Source organism: Oncorhynchus tshawytscha, linkage group LG11 (genome assembly GCF_018296145.1).
Source record: "Oncorhynchus tshawytscha isolate Ot180627B linkage group LG11, Otsh_v2.0, whole genome shotgun sequence".
Lineage (NCBI taxonomy): Eukaryota > Metazoa > Chordata > Actinopteri > Salmoniformes > Salmonidae > Oncorhynchus > Oncorhynchus tshawytscha.
Window position 1 is genome coordinate 33,416,071 of NC_056439.1, and position 27,749 is coordinate 33,443,819.

Below are 27,749 nucleotides of genomic sequence, written 5' to 3' on the forward strand. Positions count from 1 at the left end.
TTAGACATGTGGTATTGTGTGACAAAACTGCACATTTTAGTAGCCTTTTATTGTCCCCAGCACAAGGGGAACCCGTAACGATCATGCTGTTTAATCATCATCTTGATACGCCACACCTGTCAGGTATTATCTTTTCAAATGAGAAATATTCACTAACGGATGTAAATACATTTGTGCAAAAATAGAGGTAAATAATTATTGTGTATATTGGGAAATTCTGCGATCTTTTATTTCAGCTCATGAAACATGATACCAACACTTTACATCTTGCGTTTATGTTTTGGTTCAGTAGAAGAATCTTTGATGCAGTTGTGTGGCACTGTGATACATATGCCACCTGCTGACAGACGTTTGTAGTGCAGCCTAGTGCAGACAAGTCAATCTGAAGCAACATCAACCCATTGGCTGCATTCTATCACGTGTGTGGATCTGAAAATGGCGTCTCCAAATGGAGGTAAATTCTAATTTCGTTGTTGAGTGTATAAATGGACATCTTGATACCGAGATGCTAATGAAACCAGTATGCTTCGTATTTCTATTTGCTGAAACGTTGAGTTCATATGTTGTACAAATAATGTCTCACGTTTTTCACCAGGCTATGCTCACACAACGGGTTATGTCAGACAAACCAAAACAAGCCGGCTAGCAATGCCCTTCTTCCTACTTGATAACTATGCAGTTTGTCTTATTAGCCATCTCGACCTATCCAATTTAACCGTAACGGCAATTTTAATGGACACTGCCTTAGCTAGGTGGTCAGCAAAGGAACAGTAGCTGTAATGACTAATTCATGTGCATGCTAGTAGCTAGCTACACACCGTACGCCAGATAATGTGATATAACCAAAGATTGGGTGTCCAATACTGGGCGTTACAAGAAAGCCCCATACAAACCACCACCAATAGATTTGTCAACTAACCTGTTGTTGGCAATGCTTTCTAAGTTATTGATTCTGTGAAAAAAGTACCTATCTTAGCAATGTCCGTTTCCAGTTGCTCAAAGATCATCCATGTTTTGAACCTTGCGAGGGAGTTCCTCTTCGTTTTAGCTGCTGCACATCTAGCATTTCCCAACATCTTTGCAGGAAATCTATGTGATGACAGTGCATCACATAGTGTGACCAAAACACAAGGTCTTCACACATGCAAGTGGCATATCTCACTCGATGCTAAACATGGATTTAATATCTGAGTTTTTGCCGGATTTTGTAGAACCACCTGTATGGAGGTACATTTGTGTCTTTTCCATACACCTGCAACTGGAAATTGACATTTCTAAGATACTAGTAAGTTCTTGATTCAGTGAAAAAAATTAAGGCAAGAACTGGTTAGTTGAACAAAAATGTCTGTCTAGCTATAGAATGTAGACACCAGTAGTTGGAACTGGTTCAGGGAACAGAACCGAAAATAAAACAATTTTTAGGAACAGAACTGAGAACGAAAGTAATCTATACTGTTCCGGAACTAACCAGTTATTACCCTTTATTTTACATTTTCCAGTCCCACAAAAAAACGCAACAAGGCACCAATACATAGTCCTCACTGTTACTCTGAAATGTATTCCAGTGTCTGCCTGCCAGCTGAACATCTTTGCCAGTTTTTGTGTAGGCTACCTTCCCCTCCCTCCGAAGCATGCATAGTCTAATGTAGCTACTGACATTACGGGCATGATTTAGAAATTAGGGAGAGATTTTTTAATTAGAGAACAATGGATTAACATTTTTCAATGTTAGTTAAGGATACTATAGTTATCACGTTTCACATTGGATTTATTAACTACAAAAACGTAAGACATCTTATTTTAATTCTGGTGCCACTCTGCTCACACAAGTTTGTCTGGTCTAGCGCTCAAACTCTAGGCAGCATTATGTGTAATGTAATGGAACTGAGAGTCATGATCAAGAGCTAGCTCTGGTCCAAAGTTAGTTAAGCCAACTCTCTGAAGTTCAAAGTCATTCAAAGTTCCTTCATAGAAGCTGCTCCTCCGTAGGTATAATTCTGTGGGCCTAATTCAGACAATGCATGTCATAAAAACAAGATGCCCAGTGCTCACCTGCAAAATTTCAGTCGCATGTCGCACCCTACTCTACACTTGTCTGTCCAATGCATGTACATAGCTTTCCCGCTCCATAGCAAGCAGCTCTATCCGTTGGTGAACTCATTTAATGTCGTTTTCAGAGGACTAAAAAGGAACAGAAAGGAACAATATAAACTGTTACTTCGTTGGGGTTCGAAACGGGTCAGAACTTTATTTTGCTGGTTGGACCAGTGGAACGTAATGAAAACAATAATGGTTCTGTTCAGAACTAAACTATTGGAAAATAATTCCGGTTCCAACCCCTGGTCGAGCCTTAACAAAGCCTGCACTCAAACTCACTGTACATGGAGAAGAAAGGATTATGGCTCCTTTCATAACATTATGTTAAATTCAAACCCAATCCCTAATTACTTATACTAAATGAGCCCTGTTCATGTAGCAAGCAAGCGCAATGACTCAGCGTGAACAGCACTTAGCTAAAGGCTGCTCTTTCACATTTATTAGTGTTGAATCGGTTGATGATGACTAAAATACATTTTCCCCCTTTGTAAGGTGATGATTTTGAGTCCTCTCTGCTGAGTTTTGAGAAGCTGGATAGAGCATCTCCTGACCTATGGCCAGAGCAACGTAAGTTTGTCTTCTCCTCTGTGTTCGCTTCATAAAGCCTATCATTTCAATTTACTCATTCCTGATTCTGATTCTCACACAGTGCCAGGAGTTGCAGAATTTGCTGCATCTTGCAAAAATGTGAGTGTTTTTCCAAGATCTATAGCTAGCGTTGATAAATGAATAGACCTACATGGCTGAGAGAATGCACATTCTTCTTCTTATTTTTTGTCTTGCAGCCAATTACCAATTCTCCACCCAAATGGATGGCTGAACTGGAGAGTGAGGACATTGAAATGTTAAAAGGTAAAGTACAGTAGTGTCATATGGTACACTTACTGTTGAGCATTGCCTACTTGTGAAAATAGACTAATAAGTATTCACTGACTGTACTCCAACTCTATTCCTCCCACAGAGCTGGGGAGTCTGACCACAGCAAACCTGATGGAGAAGGTCAAAGGGCTACAGAACCTGGCCTACCAGCTGGGCCTTGAGGAGTGTAAGTATACACACATGATACACATACACACTCACAACCAGTTGGGGACCAGAGCCCTGCACGAGCATATATTTTAAGGCCTACCCATGCCCGTGATACTCAGGCCCTACCCTACCCGGGCCCGATTGCTTCTGCCAAATTTAAGGCCCTGTCCGAAATTATAAATAGTTTCCTCCGTTAGTAAATCCATAACTTTCTCACTGCGCGCTGCTCAATCTGCATGCGCTCTGCTCATGGCGGCTCTGGATCTGTGAGTATCCATAGCAACGGCTCCGCTTGAGCTGCTCTGCTCATTGACGAGACATATAGAGAGCGGTTAGCAACTTTTCATCACTCTAAACTCTTACAAAACTCAATGAACTTGATTATTTTCTGTGAAATAATCTCTCTCGTCTTATATTTGACGAGGTTGAAGCGCTTCTGACACCATGTTGTGATCTTAATCAGATACTGTTGACTGTACTGCGCAGCAGAGCACAAGGAAATGACTCCGCTTCAAAATGTTGATGATCAATTTAGTGATGCCCTGCCCGTACCCCAGTTATTGATGATAAAACAGCCCTAACCAAGGCCCATCAGGCTCGGGTCGTGTAGCAGAGCTCTAGTTGTCATTCCATAGGCTACCGCTAGATGGTGCTGCTAGCCTTATGGCTAATTTATGTCTGAACAGTCAAGGAACATCTCAAGTATTTGCTACAGTCATTCAACTCATTTTACATTTCACGAAGTAGACACCGCTTATTAAGATTCAATGTATTTCTACTCTTTCTGAATATTGTTATGACTTAGACAGAAATAGATTGTAAATGGAGAGTATTGGAGTGATTCCTCATGAAATCCAGACCAAAAAATAACGTGATTTTTGTAATTTTCACAAAATGTAATCCATAGAATAGTCCATTGGAGGATGGATTGTTGAGATATATTTGACATTTGTATCTAAAAGCATAATTGAGAAATAATCAAAGTTGGCATATTTATGACATTTTAGCCTTAACCAAAGACTCCATCATTTTTCATCTTTCATCAGATGCTACAAAGCAAAAAAAATTGTGTCATTTTAAGCTTTACTGCTTGCTCTGTAATATTTTTATTTAAATATATATATATATATTTTATGAATATTGAAACTTCTAAACATGAAAATATATATTTTTTAATTATATATTTTTTATATAATGCCTTCAGAAAGTATTCATACCCCTTGAGTTATTTTACATTTTGTTGTTACAGCCTGAGTTTTTATTATTTTTATTTTTAAAGTCAGCCATCTACAGTACTCACAATACCTCATAATGACAAAGTGAAAACATGTTTGTAGTTTTTTTTTTGTTGCATGTTTTGGAAATTAAATACAGAAATATCTCATTTAAATAAGTATTCACCACTGAGTCAATACATGTTAGAATCACCTTTGGCAGCGAATACAGCTGTGAGTCTTTCTGGGTAAGTCTCTAAGAACTTTGTACAACTGTATTGTACAATATTTGCACATTATTCATTTTTTTATTCTTCATGCTCTGTGAAGTTGGTTTTTGACCATTGCTAGACAACCAGTCTTGCCATAGATGTTCAAGCCTATTTAACTAAAAACGGTATCTAGGACACTCTGGAACATTCAAAGTCGTCTTGGTAAGAAACTCCAGTGAATATTTGACCTTGTGTTTTAGGTTATTGTCCTGCTGAAAGGTGAATTTGTCTCCCAGTGTCTGTTGGAAAGCAGACTGAACCAGGTCTTCTAGGATTTTGCCTGTGCTTAGCTCTATTCCGTTTATTTTTATCAACAACAAAAAAAACTCCCTTGCCGATGACAAGCATACCCATAACATGATGCAGCCTTCACCATGCTTGAAAATATGAAGAGTATTTCAACACAACACTTTAATCAGGGTATAAAAGTTTATTTCTTTGCCACATTTTGCCACAAGGACAAATGTCCTTTGTTTCTCTTTGTCATTTAGGTTAATATTGTTTAGTAACTACAATGTTGCCCTCATGGTGAAATCCCTGAGGGGTTTTCTTCCTCTCCTGCACTTGAGTTAGGCAGGACGCCTGTATCTTTGCTGTGACTGGTTGTATTGATACACCACCATGTCATTAATAACAACATGCTCAAAGGAATATTCAATGTCTGCTTTTTAAATTTTGACTCAAGACATTTCAGCTTTTCATTATTAATTAATTTGTAAAAATGTCTAAAAACATAATTCCTCTTTGACATTATGGGATATTGTGTGTAGGCCAGTGACATAAAATCTCAATTTAATCCATTTTAAATTCAGGCTGTAACACAACAAAATTTGGAAAAACTCAAGGGGTGTAAATACTTTCTGAAGGTACTGTAATATCTGCTAGTTTAAAGTTATGGCTATTTTATAGAGAGAAATTGGCAGTAGTAGGCAATCACAGCCCTCCTTTTACTTGTATCATTGCACGTCAGCAGAGGGCAACCATTTTGAATGCATTTTCACATTAAAGGGTAGTTAGCATAAACTTAGCCACATGTAACAAATGGATTTACATTAGTATACGCATCAACAATTCCACTGCAAAGTTACACCTCACTTTTCAAAACTTGTTTTGTTATTAAATAAAATGGATGAGAATGCCGAAATCATGACGGAAACATTTTTTGCGGGATGTGAAGGTATATGGAGGCAAGCCAGCCTATTCCCTATAATGTAAACTCCAGCAGAAATTACTTCAAATGTATAACTTAAAATTAAACCAAATCGTTTGCACTCATGACTACGGGTTTCAATTTAATTTTCAGCCAATTTACAAGTAAATACTTGGATTTATTGTTACAAATCAGCTTCCTAGGTTGCCAGCCAACTAGCCTGCTAACATTAGCCCTACTTGCATGCTAAAGTTAACCCTACCAGCCTGCTAAGCACTTCATGAGTCAGCCACTTGCTATCAACACCAACTTACAGCTACATTAAAGTACTGGAGTGACTGCGGTTCCAACATGCCGTAGCTATTGATACAAATATTTCTGCGCAGGTGCAGGAATTTGTTTTACTTAGCTGCTGCACACTGCTGCCAATGTAACTTCTGCTCTGTGCTCCCACTGTTCCGCTGCCACTTCCATGGAGGGGGAAACTTCATGTTGTGCACTAAAGATATGTTCGAACTATGCATTCCATGCCTCAAGTGCGATTTCATGTTATTTTTTCATTAGGGGTGTTAAGCTACATGCAACTATCATGTTGTACACCAAAGACATGTGTGCAAAGCTGTCATCAAGGCAAAGGGTGGCTACTTTGAAGAATATCAAATATAAAATATGTTTTGATTTGCTGAACACTTTTTTTTGCTTACTACATAATTCCATATGTGTTGTTTCATAGTTTTGATGTCTTCACTATAATTCTATGATGTAGAAAATGAGTAGGTGTGTCCAAACGTTTGACTGGTACTGTAACTCAGTGTAAAACTACAGCAATTCAACATTGCATTTAGAAGTCTGGTAATGTAGTGGCAGGTCTCACATAACACAACAAGTATTGAAGCATGTGATGGATGCAAAATGTGGATTGACAGATTTTCTGCATCCATTGTCCTAATCCATAAAGTGTGGATTAGAGAGATGTAGCCTAGCTAAGTGCTCCTTTTTTTCCTAAAAGGAATATGGGTACTTAGCTTGCTATGGACAAGCACACCATGCACAAACCCAGAAACAAAATGCCGTGACAGAGATTTGATACAGACTTAAATCATTTCCTCTCAAAGTATTTTTTTGGGGCCAAAATTAAAGTATTGTTGAATTCTAACTATGCATTTAACATTGGCTGCACTCGTTTTGCACACACTCTTGTTGTAGAATAGAGCACTCCCTTAAATCTATGCTCTCTGGGTGGAGCTCTACCTTAAATCTGGACTGGATTTAGGCTCAATTCAATGCTTAAACAGAAACTGTAATCTTGTACAGTGAGGATGAGGAACCCTCTGCCCCCCTTTGTGATTCGGAGAGATGTAGAGCATGTTGGTTATGCAGAGGGGGTGCAGGGCTGATAGGTCCCGCTCCACAGCGAGCTCACCGCTGATTTGTCAAATTCCATAAAGACAGAATGATTAAAGTAGACTCATTCTGGAAAGGATTATTGCAAACATGATTTGTCTGGGCTTTGCCCTGCTCGCTCATAGAAATGAGAGATATATTTTTGTTTAACGGCAACGTTTATGTTGATCAAGCAAGCAAGCTACCTCGAGATATAGCGCATGACTTGACCGCTTGAGTGACAATGAATTGCCTCAAAGTGCACGTAGACTTGGTGGGGATGACAAAAGCAATGACACTGCTTGAATATCTCATTATTATGCAGCAGGCATTATGAAAGCTCAGATTAGTGTAATTGATTTCAGCATAGCTGTAGATAACACATTTTATCTGCTTATTCCAAGCTCATATTTACAGGTCAGGATCCGCTCTGTCTACCACACATATTATAGCTAAATATTATAACTAAATACAAATTAACCAAGCTGATCATACAGTCTGATCCAGGGTCTGTGGGACCAGTCTCACCCAAACGTGATAAGCTTCATTTACAGATATTTATGGGAAAATGACGCTATCTGATGTTCCTCACATTTTTTCAGATCAGCTTGTCTCGTGCCCTGAGCATGCAGTGATCTGTTAATGTTCTTTCATTTGATTAAATGCTTCATGTTGTCTACCGTACGACATATTTGTTAGTTATAAAGATGTTAGCAGCCATAAAGGAAGAGATGTTGTCTTTGCAACCATGTCATGTACCTCGGGATGAAGTAACACAATGATGGTTATTATCGGTCTCAGAGCAGCTTGTATGGATGCCTTTTTAATGTGCTCTCGTTTAATTTTCTTGTTTTCCCGGCTGTCAGAGGAGGCCTTGTAAATCTCAGCTACTTTTTCATCATGTTTGTTTCCTCAGAGAGAGAGAGAGAGAGAGAGAGAGAGAGAACACAAAAAAAGGCCAGGGGACACGATTTACTACCCCCCTTTAAACATGTGGCCCATTAAACTGAGCTGGTTAATGGGCAGAGCACAATCAGCCAGTGAAAACACCTGCCTTGATGCCTGTGGAGGAAGGGGAAGGGCCAGACCTAGACACCTCTGACCTAGAGGACACTGATTTCACCTGAACCTTCAGAAGGACTTGGAACACCAGCCTAATGTCATGTAAAATGGCTAAATGTAGCCTAATCTTTGGAGATCCAAAGGCAGAATACCTGTAGAACAGAGGCCCCAAGTGTGGAAGGCAAGTGGGGCAGCACTGCATGTACTTTGGGGCAAAAAAGTATTTAGTCAGCCACCAATTGTGTAAGTTCTCCCACTTAAAAAGATGAGAGAGGCCTGTAATTTTCATCATAGGTACACTTCAACTATGACAGACAAAATGAGGGGGAAAAATCCAGAAAATCACATTGTAGTATTTTTAATGAATTTATTTGCAAATTATGGTGGAAAATTAAGTATTTGGTCACCTACAAACAAGCAAGATTTCTGGCTCTCACAGACCTGTAACTTCTTCTTTAAGAGGCTCCTCTGTCCTCCACTCGTTACCTGTATTAATGGCACCTGTTTGAACTTGTTATCAGTATAAAAGACACCTGTCCACAACCTCAAACAGTCACACTCCAAACTCCACTATGGCCAAGACCAAAGAGCTGTCAAAGGACACCAGAAACAAAATTGTAGACCTGCACCAGGCTGGGAAGACTGAATCTGCAATAGGTAAGCAGCTTGGTTTGAAGAAATCAACTGGAAGCAATTATTAGGAAATGGAAGACATACAAGACCACTGATAATCTCCCTCGATCTGGGGCTCCACGCAAGATCTCACCCCGTGGGGTAAAAATTATAACAAGAACGTTGAGCAAAAATCCCAGAACCACACGGGGGGACCTAGTGAATGACCTGCAGAGAGCTGGGACCAAAGTAACAAAGCCTACCATCAGTAACACACTACGCCGCCAGGGACACAAGTCCTGCAGTGCCAGACGTGTCCCCCTGCTTAAGCCAGTACATGTCCAGGCCCATCTGAAGTTTGCTAGAAAGCATTTGGATGATCCAGAAGAAGATTGGGAGAATGTCATATGGTCAGATGAAACCAAAATATAACTTTTTGGTAAAAACTCAACTCGTCGTGTTTGGAGGACAAAGAATGCTGAGTTGAATCCAAAGAACACCATACCTACTGTGAAGCATGGGGGTGGAAACATCATGCTTTGGGGCTGTTTTTCTGCAAAGGGACCAGGGCGACTGATCTGTGTAAAGGAAAGAATGAATGGGGCCATGTATCGTGAGATTTTGAGTGAAAACCTCCTTCCATCAGCAAGGGCATTGAAGATGAAACGTGACTGGGTCTTTCAGCATGACAATGATCCCAAACACACCGCCCGGGAAACGAAGGAGTGGCTTCGTAAGAAGCATTTCAAGGTCCTGGAGTGGCCTAGCCAGTCTCCAGATCTCAACCCCATAGAAAATCTTTGGAAGGAGTTGAAAGTCCGTGTTGCCCAGCAACAGCCCCAAAACATCACTGCTCTAGAGGAGATCTGCATGGAGGAATGGGCCAAAATACCAGCAACAGTGTGTGAAAACCTTGTGAAGACTTACAGAAAATGTTTGACCTCTGTCATTGCCAACAAAGGGTATATAACAAAGTATTGAGACAAACTTTTGTTATTGACTTATTTTCCACCATAATTTGCAAATGAATTCATAAAAAATTCTTCAATGTGATTTTCTGGAGAGAAAAAATATATAATTTCGTCTGTCATAGTTGAAGTGTACCTATGATGAAAATTACAGGCCTCTCTCATCCTTTTCAGTGGGAGAACTTGCACAATTGGTGGCTGACTAAATACTTTTTGCCCCACTGTATATTATGCATGCACATATGTGTTTGCGGCAGCCCCCCCGATGGCTGTGTGATGCTGCCACAGTGTTCCCCAGGGGGGACCTGGCGCATGCCTCCTCCCCAGACCCCAGCTGCTGCCTCGACCTGTGATGAATGCCCCTGTTGTGGGCCGCTGAGCTCGGCATCAGGCCCTGGGTCCCAGGAGAATGCTGACTACTGTGATAAGTGCTGTTATTGGAGGTAATTGAAAGGGGATTGGTCCTGAGGGACAGGCCTCAGGCTGCTGCTCTAACACACTTGTAGGTTTCACTGATCCCCACCACCACCACCGGCTGACTGGACTGACTGGGACTTGGCTCCTTGCTAATGCAGTGATATCTTTATCTATGATGTGGCCAAATATGGAGCCAAGCAGCTTTCCTATGCAGAGACCATTTAGTGTAGACTGATATCATTTTTCTGTCAGATGATGAGGACACGTACTGTACAGAACCAGCCTCCTGATTTTTCACTGCAATGGATTTATTGTTGTAAATAGATTCAGATTTAAGTAAAATTTGCCACATTATTTTTTTTTGTGCCTGTTAAAATTTCTAAATGGTTTGAAACAGAATTAAAAAAGATTTTCATGCAGGAATAAAAGTGAATATTTGCAAATTGGCTATTAACTTCACCTACACAATATCATATGCCTAGGACTATACATCCCTTTAAGAAGGGTACATAAAACATTTGCAAGTCAAATTCAAGGACTTTCAGGAACTTTTTTTAAGCAGTTCATTGAAGGACCTCTGTTATAGAATTGTAAAGACAGAATTTAATCATAGATCCCCCCCCATAAAAAAAAGCATTTAAGAAAAATCATTGGGGGCGGGGAGTCTTGCCAATGCATTGATTTTCAAATTATTATTACATTCTAAAATATGTGAGAATAATGTGGACATTACCTGACTAAATAGATTGGATGGCCATTTTTCTGTAGCCTATGTGGCCGACGCAGGCACACATAATAAAGCCATGAATAGCGATAGAATTCGTCTCACCATTTGAATCTCACCATCTCTGTTTTTATAATGAGAAAGTGAGCAAAAAACAGGTTCCTTTTTTATTGGAAGATTTGTCAATTTGTCAATCAATTGAAGTGGCAGGAAACAAACGAAAGTGGCCACATCTCACAAAAACGGATAAAATTGAGCTCATGGAAAATTATAAGGGAGCAGGAGAACTTATAAATTGGCTACAATATTTAAAAGGACTTTTCAAGCACCAAATTTATTAAATGTCTGATTTTCAAGGTAGGCCTATTCAAATACTTGAATTTCTGACCTCCAAATTAAAGTTCAAGTAGGCTACTTCAAGCCCCTTGTACTGTTTAAAATTGCAGGTGTAACATGGAAAACAAAATGTATTTCTCATGTTATTTCATTACCAAGTTATATTGTGGGTAAACCCACTGGGGTATGTAATTTGTCATTATATCCAGAATAATTAATAGGAATAGCGTTGGGTGTTGCGCAAAAGCCTATCTTACACAATTGAGCGCAGTAGACTCGGTGTCCAATCCGAGGCACAAAAATATATGAAAACATGAACTCATTACCTTAATACTTTCTCTGTTAAATCTAACGAGACCCCTGCTCTAAATCAAGCAGACAACAACAGATTATCAACATCATTTTGCTAGGGATTTTTGATCCAACGTGAATCCAAGCACAACTGTCTTCAGCAACAAGTGACACACAAATATTCCTTGCGAACTCCTTTTTTTCCAGCACTTGAGCTGTTGTTGCATGGCATGCGCTATCACAACAGCTGTTTTGTCACTTGACTGTCCTTCCCTCATGGATCAGATGATGATGTGTGAAAATATCATGGTGTAACTAATCAGCTGGACACCAAATGCCCATCGAATAAGTGTTATACATAATTATTGAAGAACCACGTTAATGACAGTATTGATTTAGGTTTTAAGTATCAAGGTAAGGTGACACTTTTGGTTAGAAGCATGCGATTTTGCAATCTCATACATCATTTTTGATTTGTGTGCCCATGAAAACTGTTTTCACCCCGTAACATAAGGAGACACGAAATGTTACCTAGTTACACTGCATTTCTGCGATCTCTATACAAAAAAACTGTCTGACAGCTAGATCCAGGATTCTTATAGGGTTCAAGTTCAATATCTAATTTAACTGATTCATACTTAATATATTACATAATGACAACTTGCACTGCCATAAAAGCAAGGACAGAAAAGTAACGTTTTATGTCACACAATTTTTTGACAAATCCGTCAAGACACCAACCATGATAAAGGGTTAAACAGGTTTTAAATCAACTCGTGAATTTGATTGAATATAGCTATGTTCTCCCCGTATATCTTCATGTAATGAGATGAAAAAAATGGCAGATTATTATCAATGACTTATCAACAGCTGTAACAAGTTGTCTAGTGTAGGAAATCCTCACTGGTGCACTAGTTTATATAAAGATCCATTTGCATGTCAAAGTGCTTAAAGTGCATATTAGTCTAAGATCTTGTTAATTTTTAAGTATTGCACTTGAATAAAATACTTTCTGCCTCTGGTTTTTCCTTTTGGCTGCCTGTAGCTGTGGACAGAGGGGAGGGGTTGGAATTTGGTGTGGGGTGGATGGAAAGAGTCTGATGTGATTTTAGTCGCCTTCTGCAGAGCTCTGCACAGGTGGACAGATGACAGGTCTTGATGCTGCCACATTATTTTACAGCAAGACCTGCCAATCTTCCTCAATGAGGCTGTCATAATCATCCAGGTAATCCTCCAGGTTTGGTTTGATACAAGGGAACGCCAGTCAAGACCAGTCCTGCTTAGTATTGGCTGGCGGTGGCAAAGAGCTGTCCTGGTCTAAACACCACTGTGCCGCCACCACAGTACAGCCAGGATGACCCCTACATCCCTGCCTATGTGGAGTTGAGGCTGAAGGTTAGTGCTGACAGCTCCTAATGGCCCAGCATCAATCTCCTTCCTATTAAGAGGCCAGGGCTGCTGAATATGATTGCATTCACACTGGCCCATGGTGCTAATGTGCCTTCATCAATCCATCAGGGCGGCCTGAGCGATCGCGGGGCGGGCCGTTATGAAGTTCTGCTCCCTGACAACCTCTGAATGAGGAACAGGGGACCCACCCCCTCCTCTCCTCCTCTGTCCTCCTCTCCACACCGGCCTGCTTTATGAGCTCATAGTGGAGATGAATAGCAAGGCCCACCCGCTGGAGAATTGTCCGTGGTGAAGACGCCATTAGGAGTGGCGTGATGGGAAACTGAAATGAGTCAAACGATGATGTGTGTTGATAAGTTTTCTGTATATTTTTTTGCTATTTGAGATGCATACTTTGGAGGAAATGTTGTTTGGCTTGAGGAGATGAAATTGCTGGTATGAGAAAATTGTCCCTAAAAAAACATTTCTGTTTAGCAAAATATGTACCAAGTTAATCCAGAAGCCTCAAACCAGTGTTGCATGGTTAACGCAGTTTAGTTTCCTGACTGTTTGTTTAGTGCAGCTGTTGAAGCATGTAGCGACAGTCAGTGCTGAATCGCAATCGTACAATCAGAATTGTGGTTCATCAAACTCTTAATTCTTCAGTTCACTTTTAGCAATTTTGAATGTTCAACTATTATACTAAGATTGTCTAAACAGCCTAGAAGCTATGGTGAGGTGCCCTCTGTATCAGTGTTGGAGGTGTGTATCATGGTAGAGGGAAAGAGAGCTGCACATACCGCCTGTTCTTCAGCCCTGCCTGCCTGCCGCCTCCCTGAGCAGATCGGAAATGACACCTCATTTCCATAAACGCATTAGGAATTCATTGGATTTTCTTTCCCAGCTAATCATAGTGGCGGTGTAAAACCTTTTAGGCATTTTAATGAATGAATTTTGACTGATTGCCTATTAATAAGGACACCTCTTGAACAGGGATAGGCTATGGCATGGGTGGGGAGGTGTAGATGTGTTTGTTTGTGCGAGCGTGTGTGTCTCAGTGCACACAGGCAGGAATATATTGGAGGGAGAGAAGAGGGGGGAGAGGAGCGCTCTCGGTTGGGACATAAAGAGGAACCAGTGGCTCCCCTGGGAAATCACTGGCTGTGTCTGCATCTTAAATATCCCTGTGAAGTATCAATAAGTAGGTAATTGAATTGTGAACACAAACATGAGCGTCAGGTGTAGGCTATGTTTTGCGAGGCGGGTGTGTATATGGGAAGGGGGGGGTGAGTGAATGTGTTAATGGGGAAGGAGGGGTTTGTGGGGGGTGTCATCCCCGGGTCCCAGGGGAAGTGGACAGTGAGAATGGATGTTAAATCCATTAAGTAAAGCTTACAACCAGTAATAGCTGAGTGGCACTTAAAGATGGGCAGCAGGGGTCAGATTAGTCTGCTTGAGTCTTAATGATAGTGAATTGTGGAAGTCGGGGCTGGAGGCTGGGACGCCAGTTAACCCAGGTGGTCATCTGTCTCTAGGACTAACAGGGGTCTGGCTGGCTCCTCTGGCGTGTGCCTGGAGAGGTGAAGCGGCCTCTCACCATGATTACTACCATTCTACACACGGGGGGAATGCTATTTTGAGAAGTGCTTGTGGATGAATATTGTATTCAGTATTGGATATTCATTTGGTTGAAGGGGACATTTTGTCATTTTATTTCCCATCAGTCCCACGTTGTGATGGCATCCCCAGGCCAGCCCAGCCAGTGCTAAATGATAATTAGAGCTCAACTAATCAACAGGGTGAAGACATGGCCCTCACAATCCATAAGGTGTTATTTAGTATGGCTGGCAGCTGTAACAAGTCACTGATAAATAAGTACAGAATTAGTGATTGACCTTTGTAATCAACTAAACACATCTCTAACTCCCTCTAATCAGTATTGATTGCCCCTGCTGTGTAACAGCGTCTATGTGTGGGCATGTGCACATGCATCTGTGTGTGTGGGGGTGTCTGCGATCTATGTTGGTGTCTTCCACTCCGTTTGTGAGAGTCCAGTTGCCTGAGGGTGGCTGACCGGCTGATCATTTCTCTTCCCGCTTTTAATATTTATCTTACAATGCAAATCATTTGAGTTTCTATGTGACAGAGGCGGATGCTAAACTGAACTCGTAATTAATGAGTGGCTCAGAGGGGTTAGTCTTCATCAAGGGGAGGGGGGTCTACAGCCACAGACCAGGCTGCCCTCATTTATTGTTGGGGGGATCGAGAGAGATACGGAGGGAGAGGGCCACCAGTCTCTCCCATTAGTAGGCCTCTCCAGAAACCAGTGGTCCATTTAACACGCTCTTAGCAGAGAGATCAGAAAGATAAACTGGGATTAGGAGACCAATGACTCAATAGTATTCTCTAAATCAGGGGTATTTAACTGTTACGGTGTTTTCACATATAGTCCTCAGTCCTCTTTAATGTGAACTCAGTAAAAAAAAAATATTCACACTGCCCTTGCATTTGCATGAGGACTCAACTCTTTTGCCAGTTCACTTCACCTTTTTTGAGGTCTGAGTCCTCTTTGCATTCAAATTAGTATGTCCTGGAAGGAACCAAGATATTTTTCCAACATTCACTCAATGCACTCTGGGTAAAAGTACAGGACAAGCCATTCCATCAGAACGTGTTATCGGACAGCTAGATATACCAACATTTTGTAAACTAATTGATTTAGTTAAAAAACATTATTGTATTCAGAAGATAATATTAACATGTAAATATCATTGATAACAGATTAAATAGCAGAATCATTTACTGGGGATTAAATAATGCTGTAGGCCTACCTGAAAATTGTGCACCCAATGTAGGCTACTGCCCCTTTAAGAGATGGAATGAATTTTGTACCTTATGTTTTGATTATCAGCAACTATGTTGTTGTCTTCTCACACCATTCAAACCCCACAATTGAATAATCAGTTTATGAATCTCTCTTAGCCTATAGATCAATATATTGCAAACAAATAATCTCAACATTCGTGTCAGTACAAAACTCCACGTATATTTTGGAAGTAGTCAATATCCAAAAGCAGTTTTTTCTACGAACCTGCACATCATCTTCTCTCTCCAATGTGAGGGGTTATGGCAGGGGAAGCAGTGTTGCAGTTGTCTAGTGTGAGGGGTTATGGCAGGAGAAACAGTGTTGCAGTAGTCTAGTGTGAGGGGTTATGGCAGGAGAAACAGTGTTGCAGTAGTCTAGTGTGAGGGGTTATGGCAGGAGAAACAGTGTTGCAGTAGTCTAGTGTGAGGGGTTATGGCAGGAGAAACAGTGTTGTAGTAGTCTAGTGTGAGGGGTTATGGCAGGAGAAACAGTGTTGCAGTAGTCTAGTGTGAGGGGTTATGGCAGGGGAAGCAGTGTTGCAGTTGTCTAGTGTGAGGGGTTAATGCAGGGGAAACAGTGTTGCAGTAGTCTAGTGTGAGGGGTTATGGCAGGAGAAACAGTGTTGCAGTAGTCTAGTGTGAGGGGTTATGGCAGGGGAAACAGTGTTGCAGTAGTCTAGTGTGAGGGGTTATGGCAGGAGAAACAGTGTTGCAGTAGTCTAGTGTGAGGGGTTATGGCAGGAGAAACACTGTTGCAGTAGTCTAGTGAGAGGGGTTATGGCAGGAGAAACAGTGTTGCAGTAGTCTAGTGTGAGGGGTTATGGCAGGAGAAACACTGTTGCAGTAGTCTAGTGTGAGGGGTTATGGCAGGAGAAACAGTGTTGCAGTAGTCTAGTGTGAGGGGTTATGGCAGGGGAAACAGTGTTGCAGTAGTCTAGTGTGAGGGGTTATGGCAGGAGAAACAGTGTTGCAGTAGTCTAGTGTGAGGGGTTATGGCAGGAGAAACAGTGTTGCAGTAGTCTAGTGAGAGGGGTTATGGCAGGAGAAACAGTGTTGCAGTAGTCTAGTGTGAGGGGTTATGGCAGGAGAAATAGTGTTGCAGTAGTCTAGTGTGAGGGGTTAATGCAGGGGAAACAGTGTTGCAGTAGTCTAGTGTGTGGCGGGGGAACCTGGGAGGCTTTGTGTTCACATTGCGCGAAAAAAGGGAACTGGGCCTGCCGAGTGGTGCAGCGTTCTAAGGCACTGCAGCGCAGTGCTAGACGCGGCGTCACTACAGACCCGGGTTCGATCCCAGGCTGTGTCGCAGACAGTCGCAGACAGTCGCGACCGGGAGACCCATGAGGCAGCACACAATTGGCCCAGCATCATCCAGGTTAGGGGAGGGTTTGGCCGGCCGGGATGTCCTTGTCCAATCGCACTCTAGCGACTCCTTGTGGCGGGCCGGGCGCATGCGCGCTGAATTCGGTCGCCATGGTGTTTCCTCCGACACATTGGTGCAGCTGGCTTCCGGGTTAAGCGAGCAGTGTGTCAAGAAGCAGTGCTGCAATAGCATCGAATAGTCCCCACGATATGAAACTGTTCAGGGAAGTCAGGAACCAATACACGCAGAAATTCGCATCCTGTAGCTCTAACTCCAAAAAGTGTTGGGACACTGTAAAGTCCATGGAGAACAAGAGCACCTCCTCCCAGCTTCCCACTACACTGAGTCTAGGTAACACGGTCACCACTGATAAATCCATGATAATCGAAAGTTTCAATAAGCATTTCTCAACGGCTGGCCATGCCTTCCTCCTGGCTACTCCAACCCCGGCCAACAGCTCCGCCATCCCCCCGCAGCTACTTGCCCAAGCCTCCCCAGCTTCTCCTTCACCCATATCCAGACAGCAGATGTTCTGAAAGAGCTGCAAAACCTGGACCAGTACAAATCAGCTGGGCTAGACAATCTGGACCCTCTCTTTCTAAAACTATCCGCCACCATTGCTGCAACCCCTATTAGCAGCCTGTTCAACCTCTCTTTTGTATCATCCGAGATCCCTCGGACCGCTGCCGCGGTCATCCCCCTCTTCAAAGTGGGTGACACCCTAGACCCAAACTGTTACAGACATATATCCATCCTGCCCTGCCTATCTAAAATCTTCGAAAGCCAAGTTAATAAACAGATCACTGACCATTTCGAATCCCACCGTACCTTCACCTCTGTGCAATCCGGCTTCCGAGCCGGTCACGGGTGCACCTCAGCCACGCTCAAGATACTAAACGATATCATAACCGCCATCGATAAAAGACTGTGCAGCCGTCTTCATCGACCTGGCCAAGGCTTTCGACTCTGTCAATCACCGTATTCTTATCGGTAGACTCAATAGCCTTGGGTTTTCTGACGACTGCCTCACCTGGTTCACCAACTACTTTACAGAAATAGTTCAGTGTGTCAAATCTGAGGGCATGTTGTCCGGTCCTCTGGCAGTCTCTATGGGGGTACCACAGGGTTCAATTCTCGGGCCGACTCTTTTCTCTGTATATATCAATGATGTCGCTCTTGCTGCGGGCGATTCCCTGATCCACCTCTACGCAGACGACACCATTCTGTATACTTCTGGCCCTTCCTTGGACACTGTACTAACTAACCTCCAAACGAGCTTCAATGCCATACAACACTCCTTCCGTGCCCTCCAACTGCTCTTAAACACTAGTAAAACCAAATGCATGCTTTTCAACCGTTCGCTGCCCACACCCGCCCGCCCGACTAGCATCACCACCCTGGATGGTTCCGACCTAGAATATGTGGACAACTGTAAATACCTAATTGTCTGGCTAGACTGTAAACTCTCCTTCCAGACTCATATTAAACATCTCCAATCCAAAATCAAATCTAGAATCGGCTTTCTATTTCGCAACAAAGCCTCCTTCACTCACGCCGCCAAACTTACCCTAGTAAAACTGACTATCCTACCGATCCTCGACTTCGGCGATGTCATCTACAAAATAACTTCCAACACTCTACTCAGCAAACTGGATGCAGTCTATCACAGTGCCATCCGTTTTGTTACCAAATCACCTTATACCACCCACCACTGCGACCTGTGTGCTCTAGTCGGCTGGCCCTCGCTACATATTCATCGCCAGACCCACTGGCTCCAGGTCATCTATAAGTCTATGCTCGGTAAAGCTCCGCCTTATCTCAGTTCACTGGTCACGATAACAACACCCACCTGTAGCACACGTTCCAGCAGGTATATCTCACTGATCCTCCCCAAAGCCAACACCTCATTTGGCCGCCTTTCCTTCCAGTTCTCTGCTGCCAGTGACTGGAACGATTTGCAAAAATCGCAGAACTTGGAGACTTTTATTTCCCTCACCAACTTTAAACATCAACTATCTGAGCAGCTAACCGATCACTGCAGCTGTACATAGTCCATCTGTAAATAGCCCACCCAATCTACCTACCTCATTACTTTTCTGCTCTTTTGCACACCAGTATCGCTACTTGCACATCATCATCTGCTCATTTATCACTCCTGTGTTAATCTGCTAAATTGTAACTTCGCTCCTATGGCCTATTTATTGCCCACCTCCTCATGCCTTTTGCACATACTGTATGTAGACTTGTTTGTGTTATTGGCTTGTTTATTGTTTACTCCATGTGTAACTCTGTGTTGTTGTCTGTGTCACACTGCTTTGCTTTGTCTTGGCCAGGTCGCAGTTGCAAATGAGAACTTGTTCTCAACTAGCCTACCTGGTTAAATAAAGGTGAAAAAAAATTAATAATAATTATGTACGGTTTGGTGGGGTCGTGTTTTGGAGGACGTGTGGCTCTGGACCTTCGCCTCTCACGAGTCCGTACAGGAGTTGCAGTGATGGGACAAGACTGTAACTACAAATTGGATACCACGAAACTGGGGAGAAAAAGGGGTAAAAGTAAAATAAATTTTAAAAATAAGGGAACCAGACCGCAGAATTCAAACAAACCGAACTCAGACCACATATCGAGATGGTCTCAGTTTTGGTTCGCTTTGGGGGCTCTTTTGATGTGTCTGAGTTCCTTTTGGAGTCTTCACACTCCACAAAAAATGTCTGAAAGGGACCAAGTGTGAAAACACCCTACGATGTCCGGAGCGTGCTGGTTTTCTGTTCTGCTTGATAAATAATTGCACACAGGTGTTCCAGGTCTAGAGGGCAACAATGAGAAAATGCAGTGGAACTGGCTTTGAGGTCCAGAATTGAGTTTGAGGGCTATAGAGGTCCTGTCTCCATTCACATGAAGTATGTCATTTGTATATGAACGCAATACAGCGATAAATCTATAATTTTAGGTTGTAGTTTTATCTACACTCTTGTCTTTTTATTTAGTGTCATCAAATACATGGTCATAGCAGACTCCTAATCATGCTGTTGGATCTATCTTCTCTATTTAACGTGTAGATCTCTATTCCTCTGTGCGGTGTGTAGGCCTAATTAGTGATATTTAACACTGTTGTGGTAGCCTTTGGCTCACCAAGCCCAACTCTTCCGAATAGGAAAATTATATCTGTGCACCAGTCGTTTTGGGTCATCCTAATTCATTACATCCCACCTGATACTGATTGTTTCATTCGATCTAAGACCCTGTCTGCCTGTCTGTCCGGGGGCTCTGATTATTTTGTTTAGTGTTATTCGAAGAGACAGCAGCGCCGCACAAAATGTATCAATCCCAATCCAATTAGCGTCATGTTAACCTGATGATGGACACCTCAAGGTGAAGCGGCCCTTGCTCAGCCGGGGCATTATCATTCCAGGCTGGGCGGCTCATCTAAATTACAATCCACCCTGGTTTTTCATTAGCCGCTAACCCCTTCACCATACACCACACTGCTCTGCACAGCCCAACAAACACCCAGACACCCAGGCTGCTCATCAGCTCTGGTGTCAGGTTCAACGAGCAGAGACAGACACTTCTACAACTGTGGACCTTCTGTGTTGGTGGGAAAGCTTGGGACTGTGGTATTTGTTTTACAAGTTTTTCCAAAAAGATACCAGATGGAAGATACCAGATGCCCACTTGAAATGTGTTGCCTGTATTGCTCTTCATGTCCTGGTGGGTATGCTTAGCAACTGTATGAAGGAGGTGGTTTTTGTGCAGGTTCGAAGAGGTGATCCCTGCTCCCCTCTTGGCCCTGCCTGAGCTTTGATTCTCTGCTGGTGCTAAGAGCCTTCTTCTCTTATTACCAAGAACAAAGAGTAATTACTGGGCCTGGATGAGGCCTCTCCAGGGTCACACTGATGCTGGAGGAACATCCCCGTAGCTTCCATTGTGACATAATCTGGCTATTGTTGACTGAAAACCTCCTGAAATACTCTCCTTACCAGATAGAAGCAAAGTGACAAAAGGCCTTCAGTTGGGGCCAATCTGTTGTCGTGCTACAGTATGGGGTTGGCACGGATCCAGAACTATTGCGCAGAGCTTGTTTTGTAGAACCCCACCAAGTGCTTTTCATTATGTCTCTACAAAGTACTTCTCCCAGTTCATAGGCTTTTCTAGCTAACCTTTATGGTCAAATCAAATCAAATTTTATTTGTCACATACACATGGTTAGCAGATGTTAATGCGAGTGTAGCGAAATGCTTGTGCTTCTAGTTCCGACAATGCAGTAATAACGAACAAGTAATCTAACTAACAATTCCCCAAAAAACTACTGTCTTATAACACAGTGTAAGGGGATAAAGAATATGTACATAAGGATATATGAATGAGTGATGGTACAGAGCAGCATAGGCAAGATACAGTAGATGATATCGAGTACAGTATATACATATGAGATAAGTATGTAAACCAAGTGGCATAGTTAGTGGCTAGTGATACATGTATTACATAAGGATGCAGTCGATGATATAGAGTACAGTATCAACGTATGCATATGAGATGAATAATGTAGGGTAAGTAACATTATATAAGGTAGCATTGTTTAAAGTGGCTAGTGATATATTTACATCATTTCCCATCAATTCCATGATGTTCTTGGTCTGTGTATCTGATCAGTGTCTTCAGTTCTTACTACGGTATTTCAGTGGTAAGTGTATAGTAATGGCAGTCAGTGAGGAAAAATGTGGATATCGCCATAGTCTCTTACACATAAGACGTTCGTATTCAATTACTTGAGTGAGTGTCATCTTTGGAGAAACAATTGTAGGCCTATTTTAAAAATTAAAAAGTTTTGCCTAAATTGTGACATTTTTACCTACAAGGATATGATATTTTAAATTATTAATTGAATAAAACAACACACTTTTGAAAATGTTTATAACCTTGCGTTGAGCTACTGCTGCGCATTTATCCCTCCAGGCTGCCCTGACATCGTTATGTTGTGTTTCCTTTAAAATAGAAATTACAGGCACTCACCTAACAGAGTTTCCACAAGACTAGACAGATCAATGCAAAATACTCACCAGAAAACCTTTTTGTAACAGAATCTCTTCTATCATGGCAAAAATCTGACTTCTCTTTTGTTGTTGCAGTTAGCCAAACAACCAGAGAAAAGCAAGCAGCTGATCTGCTGTTTACACCTTCCATGTGTATTTGCGTCATTCTTATTCTTATTCTTACTGGCCTTCTTTAGACTAGTTGAGTATCTGGAGCATCAGCATTTGAGGGTTTGATTACAGCCTCAAAATGGCCAGAAACACTTATTCTGGTTAAAGACAGTTTGCGCTGTTCTGTGAAGGGAGTAGCACACAGCGTTGTACGAGATCTTCAGTTTCTTGGCAATTTCTCGCATGGAATAGCCTTAATTTCTCAGAACAAGAATGGACTGACGAGTTTCAGAAGAAAGTTCTTTGTTTCTGGCCATTTTGAGCCTGTAATTGAACCCACAAATGCTGATGCTCCAGATACTCAACTAGTCTAAAGAAGGACAGTTTTATTGCTTCTTTAATCAGAACAACAGTTTTCAGCTGTGGTAACATAATTGCAAAAGGGTTTTCTAATGACCAATTAGCCTTTTAAAATTATAAACTTGGATTAGCTAACACAACATGCCTTTGGAACACAGAAGTGATGGTTGCTGATAATGGGCCTCTGTACACCTATGTAGATTTTCCATTAAAAAAATCTGCCGTTTCCAGCTACAATAGTCATTTACAACATTAACAATGTCTACACTGTATTTCTGATAAATGTTATGTTATTTTAATGGACAAAAAAATAGCTCTTCTTTCAAAATCAAGGAAATTTCAAAGTGACCCCAAACTTTTGAATGGTAGTGTACATACTGAGATGCTTGAATACCTGTATCTGGCTGCCTTGAGACGGCAATCACAATTGTAGCCTATTGTCTTTGGTAGCTAGTCTGCATCTTAGGTTGTTTTCCATGCCCAGAATGGAACAGATGTTGGTGTAAATTACCTCCCTGTTAGACATCTCACAAATGAAATGCATGCTTTGCATTGATAAGTGATTCTGCTCTGAAGTGGGGAGCTGAGAGATGGAGTGCTGTAGCTTGTTTTAGTCTAAAACCCTGGTCAAAGCATGTTTTGACAGCATACGGTTTGTAGTGTTCCCAGTAGTGACGCTCGGGTTGGCTCATAACCCGTTGTCCCCGCGGTTATATCCGCAGGGTGGAGGATATTGTGTGGCTGCAAGGCATGTGGGTGGTGGGCAGGTTGAATAAAGAGAAAACAATACCTTAAATCTATGAATGTATAATTCTTGTGCAATTTATATGTATAGGCTACATTAAGGTTTTTCTTTCATTAATTTAGGCTGTCTGGTATTAGTGCATAAGCCTCAGCTTAACTGTACGTGCGCCAAATAGCCTACATGCCAATCACCTAATGCTTTTGGGAAGTTCATGTCAATCCATGGAGGCAAAACGGACATTGTCGAAGTTTAATTCATTAAGACAAAAGCTGTTAAAGGAGAGTTGAAAATGAACAGAAGGGAGGGCCAGAAAAAGTCATGTTTGGGAAAGATTTGGTGAAGTGGTAAAAGAGGATGACAGTGGTGTGTGATGATTGTGTGGTGCTATACAAATTCGACAGTCACAAAATGGGACTTCACATAGGCCTATGGCATGTCAAGAGAACTGTAGCCTACTGTTAAGATGGGTTAAATGGAAACTGAAATCTGGATACACTTTGTAAGTCTATAACCTCTCACATAGTCTTAATATTAAATCCTGCTGATTAAAAAAATCCCTGCAGTTTTAAAAGAAATCAAATGTAGGCAAAATGTGGACTTGGAAACAGGAGTGGAGAAAAATGATTTATTTATTTCAGCATCTTCAAATCAAATTTTATTGGTCACGTACACATGGCTAGCAGATGTTAATGCGAGTGTAGCGAAATGCTTGTGCTTCTAGTTCCGACCGTGCAGTAATATCTAACAAGTAATCTAACAATTTCACAACAACTACCTTATGCACACAAGTGTAAAGGAATGATTAAGAATATGTACATATAAATATATGGATGAGCGATGGCCGAACGGCATTGGCAAGATGCAGTAGATGGTAAAGAGTACAGTATATACATATGAGATGTGTAATGTAGGATATGTAAACATTATATAAAGTGGCATTGTTTAAGTGACTAGTGATACATTTATTACATCCCATTATTAATTATTAAAGTGCTTAGAGATTAAGTCTGTATGTTGGCAGCAGCCACTCAATGTTAGTGGTGGCTGTTTAACAGTCTGATGGCCTTGAGATAGAAGCCGTTTTTCAGTTTCTCGGTCCCAGCTTTGATGCACCTGTACTGACCTCGCCTTCTGGATGATAGCGGGGTGAACAGGCAGTGGCCCGGGTGGTTGTTGTCTTTGACGATCTTTTTGGCCTTCCTGTGACATCGGGTGGTGTAGGTGTCCTGAAGGGCAGGTAGTTTGCCCCCGGTGATGCGTTGTGCAGACCTCGCTACCCTCTGGAGAGCCTTACGGTTGTGGGCGGAGCAGTTGCCGTACCAGGCGGTGTTACAGCACGACAGGATGCTCTCGATTGTGCATCTGTAAAAGTCTGTGAGTGTTTTTGGTGACAAGCCAAATTTCTTCAGCCTCCTTAGGTTGAAGAGGCGCTGTTGTGCCGTCTTCACCACGCTGTCTATGTGGGTGGACCATTTCAGTTTGTCCGTGATGTGTACGCTGAGGAACTTTAAAACTTTCCACCTTCTCCACTACTGTCCCGTTGATGTGGATAGGGGGGTGCTCCCTCTGCTGTTTCCTGAAGTCCATGATCATCTCCTTTGTTTTGTTGACATTGAGTGTGAGGTTATTTTCCTGACACCAGGAAACCCTTGAGACACTTGAGAGAATGTGAATGCTCAGATACCATCTGTAGAGGTGCTGTCTTTATCAGCTTCATAAAATCTGATAGTATTTCAACCACATGAAATATGCATCAAAGCTGAACTCAAATCTTATCAGAAACACATTGGGTCATTTTCACAGCTTTCTATTTCCGTTACAACCAGTCAGACAGCTGTCATTTGGATGTTTTGTAAAGAAAAACATTTCCCTTTTGTGTGTGTGTATATATGTGTGTGTGTGTGTGTGTGTGTGTGTGCAAGCATTTGTTCTATCAATCTATTACATTATTCTGTTGAGCAAGGGTTTATTTAGTGTTCTAGGGCAAAGACAGTAGAGAAGGTGCATGTATTTAATTATAGACTAACAAATAGCCTACCCAAATGATGGAAATAATATACGCAGAATCATACACTATATATACAAAGGTGTGTGGACACCCCTTCAAATTAGTAGATTTGGCTATTTCAGCCACACCCGTAGCAGACAGGTGTATAAAATCGAGCACACAGCCATGCAATCTCTATAGACAAACATTGGCAATAGAATGGCCTTACTGAAGTGCTCAGTGACTTTCAAAGTGGCACCGTAATAGGATGTCACCTTTCCAACAAGCCAGTTCATCAAATTTCTGCCCTGCTAGAGCTGCCCCGGTCAACTGTAAGTGCTGTTATTGTGAAATGGAAATGTCTAGGAGCAACAACAGCTCAGCCACAAAGTGGTAGGCCACACAATTTCACAGAACCCGACTGCTGAAGTGCATAGTGCGTATAAATCGTCTGTCCTTGGTTGCAACACTCACTAATGAGTTCCAAACTGCCTCTGAAAGCAAAGTCAGCACAAGAACTGTTCGTCGGCAGCTTCATGAAATGGGTTTCCATGGCCGAGCAGCCACACACAAGCCTAAGATCACCATGGGCGATGCACTTTGGCTGGAGTGGTGTAAAGCTCGCCGCTATTGGACTCTGGAGCATTGGAAACACTTTCTCTGGTGTGATGAATCCCACTTTACCATCGGGCAGTTCAACTAATTAATCTGGGTTTGGCTGATGCCAGGAGAATGCTACCAGTCCCAATGCATAGTGCCAACTGTAAAGTTTGGTGGAGTAGGAATAATGTTCTGGGACTGTTTTTCATGGTTCGGGCTAGGCCCCTTAGTTCCAGTGAAGGGAAATCTTAACACTGCTGTACGACTAGGGTTGCAAAATTCCGGGAACTTTTAATTCCCTGGTTTTCTAGAAAGTATTTATTGAAAGTTCATGGAATTTTGCAACCCTAGCTACAACATACAATGAAATTCTAGACGTTTCTCTGCTTCCAACTTTGTGGCAACAATTTTCTATATTTGCTGGTTAGGGTTGGGTGTGGATTTTATCTATCACACATAGTCGGGCGGTTGCGGATGGGTTATTAGCAATTGTGGGCAGGTGAACAAACAGCAGACCCGTGCATCACTAGTTCGCAGAAGCATATAGAGAATGAGTGGAAATACTTTTAATTAACAAATTGTTTTTAGGTAGGTTACCTCAAGTTGAATAAGAGGTGCTCCAAAACGTTCGATTTCTGAAATGTCCAGTTGTTGATATTTACATTGTATCATTTGTTAATTCTCCAGCCAGGGAGATGACCAGGGGGAAGTTCCTGAACATCCTGGAGAGACCCAAGAAGTGAAGACCCCAGGACTGCTCTTTACACAGTATGTCTGCAAAGAGAGTAATACAACACCCAGACGACTGATTTAAGACTCAGAATCAGACTTATGCCTTCATGTATACACTCATACTACAACCATCATCAAGTTCCTGGACTTTTCATTTAAATAGAGACAGTTGGGCTAAATTCACTCACTGCAGAGTTCTCCTCTAACAGACCCTACACACTCTATGCAAATGGGGAGTGTCGTATATGATCCGTTCCAGAATTTGATCCGCACAAAGTACGTAGAGCATTATGTATTTGGAGCATTATTTTCACCCCCTGTTGCATAATTAGGTGAGACAATGCCTCAGACTGTTCCTAGCTGGAGATGTCGCAGGGGCTCTGGCCGCGCTGGGGAGCACTTACTCTCACAAGTTACAAATCTCCACAGGCCACTAATAAGCCCCTAATTGTCTTTCCAATTGACACGGACAGAGCCATCCACTGTCCAAGGGGCTGCACCCCCTGCCTCGTTTGCGTAAAGTGTGTAACGTCCTTAAGAGTCCAATGACTGCAACACTTTTCACCTCCTGTGGTCCTTAAAGAAGGTTCCATTTACTTTTATAATGATTTGAAATGGTGAGTCACTTTCAATTTCCTTTTTAGCTAGCTCGTAGGACTGTTTTGTAAATGAGTGTATATTCTGTATTTATTCATATTTTTTATTTGTATTTGGAGCATTATTTACATTTTGGTAATTTGTAGAAGAAAATTATGTAATAAAGTCTTAAAATTTTAAATATTTTTCCTCCATCATTTTAGAGCTGGGCGATAAGGCCAAAATATCATATCGAAGTATAAAATAAAATAAAATTTGACGGTATGATTGTAGTTTATGTTTTTTGATAAGAAAAGTTTTACATTTGCTTCATGAGTAAGTGCTTGACCCTAGGGTTGCAACACACACATTCTAAGTTATTTTAATGGGTCTTTATCCATTCTGATTGTTTTATAATGTTAAATTGGTCTTCAAC

At 41.8% G+C, this 27,749-nt stretch overlaps 1 protein-coding gene across 1 annotated transcript; it reads left to right on the plus strand.

The window, feature by feature from the left end:
• The first annotated feature begins 288 nt into the window (after positions 1-288).
• On the plus strand, positions 289-27,584 carry LOC112233154 (protein lin-52 homolog). The gene is made up of 6 exons (XM_024400577.2): positions 289-454; positions 2,590-2,664; positions 2,747-2,784; positions 2,883-2,949; positions 3,059-3,142; positions 26,693-27,584. The coding sequence occupies exons 1-6, from the start codon at positions 436-438 to the stop codon at positions 26,746-26,748; spliced, it is 339 nt and encodes a 112-aa protein (XP_024256345.1). The 5' UTR covers positions 289-435; the 3' UTR covers positions 26,749-27,584.
• The last annotated feature ends 165 nt before the right edge of the window (positions 27,585-27,749 follow it).